The 14,385-nt window shown below is 40.0% G+C and overlaps 1 protein-coding gene across 3 annotated transcripts in view; it reads right to left on the bottom strand.

The window, feature by feature from the left end:
• LOC141449336 (uncharacterized) overlaps positions 1-14,385 on the bottom strand; it is a 408,876-nt gene that overhangs the window by 73,201 nt on the left and 321,290 nt on the right. For all 3 annotated transcript variants that reach the window (XM_074118643.1, XM_074118645.1, XM_074118644.1), the window contains exons 5-6: positions 3,892-3,987; positions 1,327-1,389 (exon numbers count right to left, since the gene is read on the bottom strand). In XM_074118643.1, coding sequence (XP_073974744.1) covers positions 1,327-1,389; positions 3,892-3,987 — 159 coding nt within the window. The remainder of the gene's footprint in view (positions 1-1,326; positions 1,390-3,891; positions 3,988-14,385) is intronic.

Here is a 14,385-nt window from a genome sequence, read left to right on the forward strand (position 1 = left end):
TCAGTTCTCCAAGTAACCTACTTATGGAATGGAAGTTGGTCCTGTAAAAATGGTACCCAAACTCAAATCATCTCTTCACATCCTACCGATCATCCTATAAGTCTTTTGCCCAAGATAGATAAATTCTTGAAAAACTCCACTTCAAGAGTACATACAATCAATTTGAAGAATCCAATGTACTTATTTAAAGATCGTTCGAAGTTCAGAATTCACATTTAGATAGTCGTCATTGCATTCACTCTTGGGGCAGAACAGTATTGTTGCGGGACCTCTTTAGGAAATGGGCGCACATTTAACAGAGTAAGGTACCTGAGACTGCTATAGAAATATTGCAAAAGCGTATTCATCAACATATCATTACCTTTTCCTTCAGACTTCAAGTTACTTGATCGTCAGTGTAGGTACCCGGTTTTCTATTATTCTATTACCCTCTCTATTATCTTTTGGCATCTCGCAGGGAAGTATCATTTTTCATTAACTATATTTCCGACTTCCCAACTCATCCACCACATTCATTTCTTTAACGTACGCAGATGACAAGCTGTTCTCTCCGTACATCTCGATCTGGGTCTAAGCATACATAGCTTCAATAACACATAGAATATCTTGAACAGAGATTTCGTAGCTGGAGAATAAAGGTTAACTTCCCTAAAAGTCTTAAGTTATAACTTTAATTGCTTTGTTATTAATACTCCTCATAAACAATCGTTAGACCTAGAACCCAATAAATCATTGAAACGAAACGAAGTGAACTTAAATGCGTCTGAAGTATCTTTTTGGATAAACGCTCGAAATGAAACCTAAACCAGAGTACTATTCTACAGTCTACTCTTCATACCATTTTGGACTTACAGACCAAACTGCAAGTTATGGGATTCGTCCAAGCGTTTCAACATTTACCGCCTCCAATACCTTTGATAAAAAATACTTTGTTGTTTAACTAGGCTGCTTTTTACGTACCCAATTTGACAAATCCTTTCTAATGTTTAAATCCCAATCATCAATGGTTTAAGTCAAACAAGTTCCACTTCTTTCTCTGACATCATTACAATCCTTCTATCCATCAAAAACTAATTGCTCAGCATTCATACCAGATTATCTGAGTTTGACTGAGGCCCCAGTGGCCACATTGATCTCTTCAGTAAAATAGCGTAATACTTGGCCAGTGTTCAGTAACAGAGTAGAGTTCACCACTGGGTTTTTTGCTCCTTCACCGTTATTACATTTCGAACTGTTTGCTTGTTATAGTTCCATTAGCGGTGCCGCAGTTGTACTTTCTCATATCCTAAATTATGAACAAAAAATTACATCTTCGTAGATACTCACATTAAGGCTGAGAAGAAAGAAGTCAGTCGTAAAAAGGATGGCTGTAAGCGGCTCAAACTCCAACTGTAACAGATAATTTTTTTATTTATCATTTATTTAGCACGACAACATCTGAGGAGGACCTAGGCGTCTGAAGCTTTTGCAATGCTCTGTCGGCTATTGGACAGTGTTCTTTCGTTTTAGGCGAAAGTGTCCCTCATTACTGTGAGAGTAAGAGGCTCTTAGAAAAGAAAAGAAAGAACTTTAGATCAAAATACAAAGTTTAAGACAAAGATAAACTTTTCAAAAATAACAGTCTACTAATAATTTCGACTCCCTGCTAAAAATCACTTTTTCGAACTGAGGGAGTGTTCAAAACAATTATATCCGCTGAAAATTCCAAATTTATAAAGTTTACGTACAATCAAGGTGTAATAGTTCATCTTATTACAAAACTCTAACGTGGTAAGTTTAATTTGGGATAATTAAGAAAAGTTCTACAAATGAATTCTACATTGATTATTAGAATTTTCTTGAAATTAAAGAACAATTTATTTATTACTTTTTTCTTCATGCTATAACGGAATAAAATTTAAGAAATATTTAAAGTTTTACTAGCTCAAATAATTATTGAAATTAATAATTTGAACCATTATCAGATGGGGAAATCTCAACTATATTAGGCAATATGACCAATCAATGCCTTCGACCAATGCGCATTTCGCTCTCTATGATGGAGATAATATGATCATCAGGCTGCTAAATTTCCAAACAATGACAAATTCTGTTCCAACACCCTTGTCAGTTGATGTTGAATGGTAAATTAACATTTTGTGAATCCTCCAAGTGGAAGAACACATTTGAAATGATTGCAATGATGTGAATGAAAAGGTGAAGAAGGAGGAGTACGCAGTGTGCTTTTGAAATATTTCATTGCATTGGTTTTAGCTAATTCACAAATTGTGGTAAAAATGGAAATTAGAGATTTTACAGCTTTACAAAGCGGAATTGAGTTTTTAACCGCTAGTATTTATTTTGAAAGGAGTTTTTAGAAAACAATGGCCGTGTAAACTAAATAAATAAAAAACAAATATAAATCGCCGGATATTGAAACTTGTACAATGGGTTTCGATTGGAACTAATCCTACAACTGGAAACTCCAATTCACTAAATGAATTTTCCCTTCATGGAAATGGCTTTTGCATTTTCTTAGGGAGATTCTGAGCTAGAGTGGTGGATAGTCTTTGCTCCAAAGTGTTGTTTGAGTAGACTGTAATGGCCGTAATTCTCATAAATAACTAAGATAGATTAAATGAGCTGCTTAAGCTCAAAATTTGGAAAAACAAAAAAAAACACTTTACTGATGGGGATTTCTTTTTGAGACTTCCTCGAAACTCAAAACTTCCTTTTTGCATTTCTTGCGTTTAGATTTGAGCATGAAATAATGTTTTATTCGTTGAATGATTCAATGGAGAAGCCATTTTGGGGCCGATCAGATGTAAATAGAAGTAGACTGCTCTTTAATGTTGCATTTCAACAGTTTAACAAACTGTATAATCTTAGAGAGGATATTTGCTCAATATATTACAGAAAAAACTTTTATTTGCATTATATTTTATGTATTGTTATCAGTTTTCTGTTAATATGATTTTTTTATTTGCGGCTTCATTATATCACTTTATATTATTACTATAATAACCTTTAACCAGTTAAGCATGTTTGACGTGTATATACGTCAAACCAAATCTCTATTACGGTGCGTTCGACGCGTATACTCGTGAAAAATATAAAATTGCCATTAACATAAAAACTCGAAATTTTAATAAAATACAATAAGAATATAATTTGGTGGAATGTTTCCTTTATATTACCAATAGAACTGCCAAGTATTTTATACGGAGGGGTTGGAGGGAGTCAGCCAAATTATAAGTGGTTGGTACATGTTTGGTCTCCGCATTAGAGATTGGGAATTATGCACCTCAATAGAAGCTCTTGTGCAATGCCGTTTTTACCTTAGATAGATGTTCAGACCTCAGTATGAGCATGATTTCATTGTGCACAGAATTCAAAGCTCTTTTCTTCCTTGTAAAAGCTCTTGCGTCTCTAGTTAACTAGAGCAATGCATAACGTAAAGCGGTGCTAGATTTTGAATGAGCACAAAATGCTCTGTAATCTCAAGCCCCAAAAGTTGCAGAAAAAGTGCTTGCAGTGCCTATTACAACGTTGTAAACTTTTAGTTGTTTTGCCCTGACGTGTATACACGTCATTGTCGTGATTTTAATTCCGCACACTGTGGGGGGTTTTTAAAACTAAATTCCACGCTTAACTGGTTAAGTGAATTCTTCCACAGTTCCTCAACCGTTTCACTCTTTGTTTCTTTTTCACATGCTTATCTCATTCTTTGGAAGACAAATTAATTGCACTTCAGGCTTCCTTCAATACTTGCGTGGGAATCACTAAACTGAGTGCAATACTATGTATTTCTTATAATTTAGTTGAAGATGCTTTTTACTAAGATGAAGTTAGTAAAAATGATTACTCAAGAGATGAATTTAAAATATATATATAGCAAATAGAAAAACCTACCGTTTCTAAAACAAATAGGTACACTGAATGAGTTAAATCAACTACTATGGTAGTTACCACTGACAGCATCCATGGCAGTAGCAGCACTCTGGTATCCTGCAAACAACAAACAACATTAATGTCTGAGAACATGACTATTTCCAGAAGAAAGCAAGAACATATGCCATACTTTAGGGGTAACATCAGCTTGGGCTTCAATTCTTTTTTTGGATTTGAATCACCTGCAATGAATATTAGAGTACCGCAATGTTTAGCGGAAAATCTTAAAGAACGGATTTCTAAAATGAAGTAAAACAATCTTTGAAATGCCTTCTTAGGAATGAATTAAACAGTTTTGATAAAATAATTTTTATTCTCCTAGAAATTATCATCCTGGTATAGCTTACATACAGATCCATGTGGAAGTCCTACGAGTATAATGTAGATTTGAATCACTTATTTGAAGGCTAAAGCAAGCTTAAAGCAGTGTGAAGAATGATCAAGCATTAGCCGACCTAAGAGTACTTGTGATTCCAGGCAAACTGATACGACTTATTGGTATGACGAGTCGTATTACGAGTTACCAAATTTAAGTGAAGAGCGCCCGGTAGGAAGGCTTCAGGGTGGCATCAGCTCTGATATAGATAAGATAGATTAAACTAGGGCGGCGTCAAGGTCAACGCCACTGCGACCCCTTTGGATCTATTGTGGCTCCCCTCATTCTAAAGCTCACCCTCCAGACCTGTCCTTTTAATCAGACTCTTAATTCTGGAGAGCAACTCTTTGGTAAAGCTCACAGGCCTTGGTTTTTCCTCCCCGAGAAGTAACATCCTTAGCCACACGAGCCCCTTACACTGACACAACACGTGCAGTGCCGTTTCCTCCTCCTCCTCCTGACAGAACCTACTTAGGCTATCATCTGCCAAGCCCATGCGAAGCATGTGTTTTCTGAGCCTGCAATGGCCAGTTAATAGGCCTACATCAGCTCTGAAACAAAGCGATCTTTCCTCTTTCAAGCACGATCTTCATTCTGAAAAGCTGGCCATTCGAGCTATTAAAATTAACCCCAGAGAAAGAAGGTTAACACAGCATCTGACATCACAACAAAGACAATGTATGAAAAAATGGCGAACCGAAGCATTGTGAAATTAAGCGAGCCTGGTAAGCCGAACATAGTAGCCATTGTAAATAAGATTAGTTTAAGATGGGTGGGACACATATATCGAATTTCTTAAAACAGGCTACAAAAACAATTTATATATAACATGCTGGGAGGTACAAAGAGTCGAGGACGATCCCAGTTTGGGTGACTGAAGAATGTCTAATATGACTTCCGAAAGAAATGGGGTAGGAAATAGCGCCTAAAGGCATAAGATCGATTAGAATAGGGTAACATTATAGTAATAGCCTTTTGAGCCATTAAATAGTAAGCAATAATATAGAATACATGATTTAAAAATCTATTAACTGGTCATTTCCGGTTAAGAATATCTCCAAATTGAGAATTTTAGCCACACATGTACTTCCAATCAAACGTGATGGAAATATTTTCACTTTTGTTTTTACAGTAAAACTCAACGTAAAGTTCAACTTCGTTCAGTTACTTCTTTAATTCAGTTTGGAGACTGAAAGTGAAACTTGAGTATCTTTATCAGATTATAATGGCTTATCGGATAAGATATACAAAAGATCCGCGTAAGAATTCCGCTAATTTTTTCAACTTTTATTTTTTATGTTTCAAATTATTGTTTCAAGAAAGATGAAAACTAAAAAATGCAAAAGTAAACCGAAACCTTTGGTGATTTCCAATAGATGTATGTACACGAATAAGAAATCGAAAAATTAACTATTTAAAAAACGTTTTTTGAAATAAAAAGCGATTGGACTGGAAAAGTCGTTTTTTGGGTTAATAAACTCTGATTTAGTTTTGACAATGATTTCTGTATGGAATCTTTAAACATTCAATAACTTTCGTTAATAATGAGTTTATTCATAAAATCAATGCACATCCACGCCCTCCACATTACGCACAAAATCACTAGGTCTATATTTTTTTTCCCACTGTGAGGACATAAACATAGTATGTTGAGTTTCGTGAGGTTGACATTAAAAGAAGAAAGATGAAAAGTATGACCAAATTGCTGCCTACTAAAACATTTGAATCTAATCTACCAGAGAATTGGTAATACCGCTACAAAATGGTAAACATGTATTCGCTCATATTACACATGAAACAATATTGTTTTGCTACCAAACGATGTACAGTGTAATTTAAACTGAAACGCTGTCCTTTCTATAAGAACATATATCTCAAATGAGCTTTATTGTCATCAGTTATCTAAGCTTAATTTCAAGTCTTTGAACAGACTTTTGAGAAGTAGATATCTGAGATTCTTAAGGCAGTTTTCTCTTAACTCTTGTTTTATTCGCTCAAACAATCCATCTAAAGAATTTATGTCCCCTTATCCTGAAGCAAATTGTTTAAAATTATAATTAAATTTACTTATTAAGGGAAGAGAAAACATTATACGGAGGTGTGGCCCAATAACGAGACTGATGCTGCTACAGAAGAACTATGCATGCGCCAAATCTTAACGACCGAGACAGCTGTGCAGCATAAAGCCTTCTCTTTCGATTGCAACGTCACTCGTGCTTGTAGAGAAATCTGTCTGACCGGAACCATCGTTTGTGTAAGAGGTGTTAGTTTCGTTTTGCCGAAAACATGATACTACACATGTAGTAGAGCAACGAATTGCCGTGAAATTTCACATGAAACTTGGTAAAACCGCTGCTGAATCTTATCTTTTATTAAAAGAAGTTTATGGCGATGAATGTTTATCAAGTACTTAAGCTTTTGAGTGGTTCAAGCGTTTCCAAGATGGCCGAGAAGACGTCGGAGATGATGACCGCCTGGGACGCCCTTCCAACGGATGAAAATATCGATAATTAATCAACATTGCTACCGTAAGATACTTCTTCACTCCGTGAAAGAGTAAGGAAAAAATGACCCGATTTGTGGAAGAACAAGTCACGGGTTCTCCATCAAGACAAACGAGCCAGCTCACACTGCATTGTCTGTCAAGACGTTTCTAGCCAAGTACAACATCCCAGTTTTAGGCCATCCGCCTTATTCGCCTGACCTGGCCCCATGTGACTTTTATCTGTTCCCCAAAGTCAAATCTGCATTAAAAGGAACACGATTTCAGTTCGTTGAAGCTGTGAAAGAAAAAGCGGCACGCATCATGCAGGAGCTCAGAGAAAAAGACTTCCAGCAGTGTTTCGAACTATGTTAAATTCGCATGGAGCGTTGTAGGGATAGAGGAGGGGTGTATATTGAAGGTGATAATAACTAAATATGTATAAATTTAATATAAAATGTTTTACAGCAATAGTCTCATTATTTAATAGCTACACCTCGTATCTACAGGTTTTCTCCTCATGATTGCTCTCATGAACAAATTAGTCTTTAAATGCAGTTACAACAGTACTCGTACGCTCCAAACTTTCTTTAAAAACAACAAGAATCTGGGCGGAAGTCGCAAACTCGCGCGCCGGAATTTATATTCGTTCTGGCTACCTCCTAAAGTACCTCTTGTTTAGCAGAAATAGGGACATTACTGCTTTTTAATAAACACAATATACAAAAAATAATTTTTGAACGTCCTTTTAATAGAATAATAATAATAATAATAATAATAATAATAATAAGGGAAGGGAGCCCCTGCAGGTCCGGGGACAGAATAGGCCTGCTCCTTTATCCGGGATGTCGTAAGAGGCGACTAACAGGATATGGGGGAAGTGACTAGCACTTCTTAGGGAGGTCGGCTCTCCCTACGAGCCCAGCCTGACAGGGGGGTACACTGAACATGAATATTTTCACTTTGACATACAATGCACACACTCCTACACACACACACGCACACACACACACACACACACACACATACATTTAGATACGGTGGTGCATACAGGGTACACAGTTAGGGACCTAACTCAAGGTGTTAGCTACCGTGCTGAGGAGTTGGTTGGCGGCGGGATTCCTGGCCGTCACTAACGGTGCCCTCCGGACACCAGGCGACCTCCGGTTGTAATGTAGCCTTTCCATGGCATCCAGGCTCTGCTGTGGGTGACTTTTTTACCTTGGTTTCTCGTGGGAACGAAATGTCTTCACAAACAATCAAAAACCTAAAAGAGGAGTCCAACTCATTAAATATGGACGTCTCCCCTTCCCTTCCTAATCCTGTCCCTTTAACCCCCATTGTTCCTTCCTTCCCTCCACAGCCTCTCCCATCTACCTCCAATTTTCAATTTGGATCACTAGTTACTGACAAACGCGCGAACATGGACATATCAACTGGTAATGCGACTACTGTAACGAAAGCGAGTGCAATCACATTGCAACCTTTTGCCCCCTCTTCCCCGCCACGGAAGAAAGCCAGGGGTGGCCATCAGAATGTCAAGAGAAGTGCTCAAAATGTACCTTACCTCAATTTAGACGAGGATAATTGGGCAAGATACTTTGTTATCAAGAGGAAGGAAGGTAACTTCACTAACACCTGTTCATTCAAGCTAAGCAAAGAAATAAAAAATGCCCTGGGGAAAACTAAAAGTATCAGGAAGCAGGGGGACGGCTCGATTTGTATCGAAGCCGAAAACCGTGCCCAAGTTGCAGCGATCCTAGGGTTAAATAGGCTATTGGATGTTGAGGTGGAATCAAGCCCCCATAGGCGACTGAATTCCTCGCAGGGAGTTATTAGCTGTAAAGATTTCCTTAATAGCTCGTTAGAAGACATAAAAGAAGGTTTAGCGCATGAGGGTGTCTTGGACGTCAGAAGGATCAAGAGAAGGCTGGGGGGAAATCTAGTTGACTCTGCCTCCTTAGTATTGACTTTCGACAAGCCAAAGCCACCCACATCAATTGATGCCGCTTTTTACAAATTAAAAGTGAGACCGTACATTCCTTCGCCAATGCGTTGTTTCAAGTGCCAGAAATTTGGACACACGGCCCAACGCTGCAGCGTTTTAGAACCAATTTGTGCGTGCGGAAAGCCTGTCCATGAAGGGACGGAATGCGTCCCTCCAATTAAGTGTGTCAATTGTGGAGGTGAGCACAACGCTCGTGCGGCTGAGTGCCCTGTTTTGAAAAAAGAAAAAGAAATTCAGAGGATTAAAACTGTTCAACAATTGTCCTATCTGGAAGCAAGAACTATAGTCGAAAGTAAATCCTATGTTCTTCCAGATGTGACTTATTCACAAAAGCTAAAAACACCAGCGCCAATCTTTCAATCAATAAAGGGCCTCTCTCCGGCCTTAAAAAGTACAATCATCCAGGTGGGAGAAATCCCATCACCAAAATTAACTGCCCCAGAAGGGGCCCCGCTAACCATTCGGTTAGCCACCCCACCCCCTACCTTCTTAGGGGGTCAACAATCTAAGGTGGGGTCGAACTCACCTACATCTGCTTCCTCGCGGGATGCTTGGCGGGTGGTAAATACACCACGCCGGACTTCTCGGAGGAAGCAGCCAGAGAAAGTGATAGCTCTACCCCGTTCACCGATCCTTGGACGGGGCTGTAGAGCAAAGAAGATTATGGGAAGTCAGCGATCTCCCAGCCAAAATATCTGTTCCCCACGCCAACAATATCAGCTTTTGGGAACAGATTTAGAAGCTTCCGAATCGGAGGGCGGAAACATTTCGGACCGCCCGCCAAGAACTGTGAAAAAGAAGGGATTACCGAAAGGTAAATCCCGAAAGAATGCAGCATCGGATTAAACTATTTATGAGAATAATGTATAAAGTTATTGCTAGTATATACTTTATAAATATGAAATATACTTACAAAACCACTTTAATGATTTTGACGGCGTTCCTGCAATACGTAGTTTACTTCAAGTTTACGAAATGACGGAATCTATTATACAATGGAACATGCGGGGCTACAGGAACAATTTAGAAGGATTACGTCGAATAGTGACAGAATCCCGACCCCTTGGCATGTGTCTTCAGGAAACCAAACTACGTCCGGGGCATTCTATACGGATCCCTGGGTATATTTCCTATTCTAAGGAGGTGCAACCTGTCCCAGGTGGAAGAGCGCACGGCGGGGTAGCTGTCTGTGTACGGGACAACATCCCCAGCAGACTGCTCACGCTAAATACTAACCTTCAAGCTGTAGCCGTGCGTCTATCGACACCGTTAAGGATCACTCTAGTCAGTGTTTATCTGCCAGATATTCACTGGAGGAGGGGTGATCTGGAGGATCTGTTTTCTCAGCTGCCCGCACCGGTATTGGTTATGGGAGATTTTAACTCTCATAATACCTGGTGGGGATCAGCCACAACCGATACCCGTGGCAGGATCTTAGAAGAGATTGTTGACAATCAAAACTTAATGCTACTGAATAACGGTGCCGCAACTCATTTTAATGCGTATTCTGGAACTTTTAGCGCTATTGATTTAAGCATATCATCTCCTTCCTTAGCGGTGCATCTGGAATGGAACACGCTAGAAGAACTTTTCCAAAGTGACCACTATCCGATTAAAGTGAATAGCTCCATCTCCAGGTCTGATTTTATCACACCTATGAGATTCGACATAAGGAGGGCAGATTGGCCCGCTTACTCAGCCAACGTGGTGGCACCAAGCTTGACAGGGGATGTCACCACTGACGCGAAGAAATTCACTGAAGCGTTGCTGCGAGCAGCAGATGGTTCGGTGCCGAGAGTCGGTGGAAGAGTCGTAAGACCTCCCGTTCCTTGGTGGACCTCAGCTTGCAGGGAAGCCAATGGGGCAAAGAAGCGGGCCTTTAACAGGTTTAAAAGACATCCAACTGAAGGAAATCTGATAAACTTCAAGAGACTAAGAGCCAAAGAGAGACGAATTATTAAAAGTGCAAAAAAGGAAACCTTAGCCTCCTACGTATCGACATTATCTACGTCATCCCCTGTGAGGGAGGTATGGAACAAAATAAAAGCCCTCTCTGGCAATCGAAAGACTCCTTCAGTGCCAGCCCTCCTTCAAGGTAATGTCGTCGTCACTGAGCCAACAGATGTAGTACAGCATTTTGCACGGCACTTTGCAAAAGTCTCAAGCTCCCAGCAGTACTCAGACGAGTTTCTTAGGCGAAAAGGTGACGAGGAGCTCCGGACACTAAATTTTGATACCTCTACAATAGAAAGCTATAATGTCCCCTTAACGATGTCTGAATTAGAACATGCCCTTAGTAAAGCCAAGGATACATCTCCAGGATTGGATGGGATTCCCTATGCGATGATCAAAAACTTATCTTCCTTAGATAAGGAACGTCTTCTGGAATTATATAACTGCATATGGGAGAATGGTCAGTATCCTGATAGTTGGCGGGAATCAATCGTAATACCGATCCCTAAAGAGGGGAAAACCCCCAGCAATCCCTCTAGCTATAGACCCATATCGTTGACTTCCTGTCTGAGTAAAGTCCTTGAAGGAATAGTTAATTATAGGTTGGTTCATGTCTTAGAGACCAAAGGACTTTACAGCCAGTATCAGGCAGGATTCCGCAGGTACAGATCTACGCTAGATCAAATGAGCCGTCTAGAAATATATATCCAAAACGCCTTTATGAGAAGAGAACACGTACTGGCCGTGTTCTTCGACCTCGAAAAGGCGTATGACACTACTTGGCGACATGCAATCCTGCGGAAGTGTCACGAATGGGGACTTCGTGGAAATTTGCCAAAGTTCATACGTAGCTTTTTAGAGCTACGTAGAATTCGAGTACGTCTGGGGTCGGTCCTTTCGGCTCCAAAAAGATTAGAAAATGGCATACCCCAGGGATCGGTATTAAGTGTAACATTATTTACAGTGGCGGTAAATTGTCTTGCAGAAGTTGTGGGAGACCCCTTGCAGACTTCCCTATATGTTGACGACCTTGCAATATATTTATCTGGTAATAATATAAATGAGGTTGGGGAGACTCTGCAACAGGCAATAAACCGAGTGGCCGATGAGGCCTTCAAAAACGGGTTTCAATTTTCCAGAGAGAAAACGGTGTGCATACACTTTTGCAGATTAAGACATGCACACGATCCTCCAATTTTATACCTGGAAAGAAACCCAATACAATACAAAGAAAGTACAAAGTTTTTGGGCCTCATTTTTGATTCGCACTTGTCTTGGCAGGAACATGTAGACTCAACTCACCTAAAAGCAAAGAAGACCCTTGACATTTTAAAATTTCTGTCTAGCTACCGATGGGGAACAGAACGTGAAATCCTAAAACGCATATTTATTTGTATTACGCGCTCAAAATTAGAATATGGAGCTCCTGTGTTCAGCTCAGCGCGCAAATCACGCCTAAAGTTACTGGATAAAGTATATAACGAAGGAATAAGACTTATAACAGGCGCCTTCCGCACAAGCCCTCTGCAAAGCCTCTACGTGGAATCAGGCTTAATGCCACCTCAGTTGAGAAGAGAGCAGTTAACATTATGTTATGTCGCCGGAATATGGGGGAAACCGAATAATATTCTGTTTAACTCCATATTCGAGAGCCATTTTGATGAGGAATTTCGACAGCAAAGAACGCGGACACGTCCCCTTGGAATAAGAGCTAAATGTCTAATGGAAGCGGAGGGGTTGGAGTTTTGTCCAGTTGAGGCGTGGAAGTTTAGCACTTCCCCACCCTGGCAATTACCCCGCGCTCGTGTTCGCATGGACCTGGCATTATTCAAGAAACAGGAAACACCTCCCATTGTCTACAGACAAAGATTATTAGAAATTTTTAATGTTTACTACGACTACCGACCTATCTTTACGGACGGGTCGAAGATAGACAATGGTGTAGGATGTGCTGTGTACACGGAGGACGTCACACTTACGTGGACTCTCCCTCCAAATAGTTCGGTGTACACAGCAGAGATGTATGCAATATGCCAGGCCCTAAAACTAACACTGGAGAAAAATTATAATAAAGTGCTTCTGCTGTCCGATTCACTAAGCACGCTAACGGCTCTCCGGGACCCATTCTCAGCTGACCCAATGATAAAGAAAATTTACGAGATACTGCATCAATTAAGTACTGGTGGACAAGAAGTTATATTTACATGGGTGCCAGGCCACATAGGAATAACTGGCAACGAAACAGCGGACCAGGCAGCAAAGAGTGCCGCCTGCAAACATACACACGTTGCCATACCTATTCGCCCCACTGACCTGCGATGCCACATTAAAGAAAGATTAATTATGAAATGGCAGCATCAGTGGGACGCCATTTTAGAAAAATTGAAAGAAATTAAACCACTAGTACGATGCATACCAGCTGAGAACCTCCCGCGGCGAGAATCAGTAATATTGACGAGGCTACGAATTGGGCACACACGAACCACTCATGGATACCTCCTTCTAGGTGCTAGAAAACCGAGGTGCTCACGGTGCAGAGAGAGACTTTCAGTTTGGCATGTGTTGGAAGGGTGTCAGGCACTTCGTCAAGATAGAGAAGCAGCAGGCCTGCCACATGATTTGCGCGCAACGTTGCAAGAAGGGTCTTCATATACAAAAGGGTTATTTGCTTTCTTGAAGAGAATAAATATGTATCACCAAATTTAGATTAGATTAGGTTTAGGTTTAGAGGTTAAAGGGAAGAGGAATATCGAGTACTCTTCCCAAAGTATAAATGTAGAGTGAAAGAATTTTATTGGTATAAATGTATTTATTAGCATGTTTGTATTTATTAGCATGTTTGTTTTTATTAGCGTGAATGTATTTATTGGCGTGAATGTATTTATTGGCGTGAATGATTGTATAACTGTATAGTATTTAGTTGTAGGTATAGCTATTGTAGCGGGTGTAGGAATATTTATAAGAGTACTACACCCAGTTAGAATTAAGGACTATTAACAGGGGAAGGAATATTTATAAAAGTACTTCCCTTCAAGAGCAAATAACCTTTTGGCCAAGAAATAAACGAGTTGAGTCTACATGATATACTATAGGGAAGCACATCGATAATTTACTTACAATTATTTTAATTTATCTTACTGATAAGAGGCATACCTAAGGGTTTAGATAACCCTGAAATGAGGAAAATGTAAGGGATGGCAACTATGTATCCACCCTCCCCCTCGTCGACTGAGTCGATGATGTAAGAGGGGATGTATGGAGGCATTGTTCGTTACCTGGAGCTCCACTAACCTTGCTGGTCAAGGTTCAGCGTCGGATGCGCATGGGTTAGAAGAACAACCGCCATCCCAAGTAGTGGAGTAATATGTTCGAGAAAGAACAGATATTAGAGGCGCTAATAACCTCAGCTGTTGATGCGCCAAAAAAAAAAAAAAAAAAAAAAAAAAAAATAAGGGAAGGGATTAGCTATGAGGTTAGCATACAGGACTCCCACGCGGAGGTCCCGGGTTCGAATCCAGCAGCTGACCCTTAGATTTTCTCTTCCTAGGAGCTTCTTACAGCTCACTGTCCGGTGATGGACAGTGTTGTCTGTAACGAGAGAACACTGTCCGGAGGCCGGCAGTGCACTGGAAAAAG

Source organism: Rhodnius prolixus, unplaced genomic scaffold (assembly GCF_049639745.1).
Source record: "Rhodnius prolixus isolate KJV_2025 unplaced genomic scaffold, Rpr scaffold_2, whole genome shotgun sequence".
Classification (NCBI taxonomy): domain Eukaryota; kingdom Metazoa; phylum Arthropoda; class Insecta; order Hemiptera; family Reduviidae; genus Rhodnius; species Rhodnius prolixus.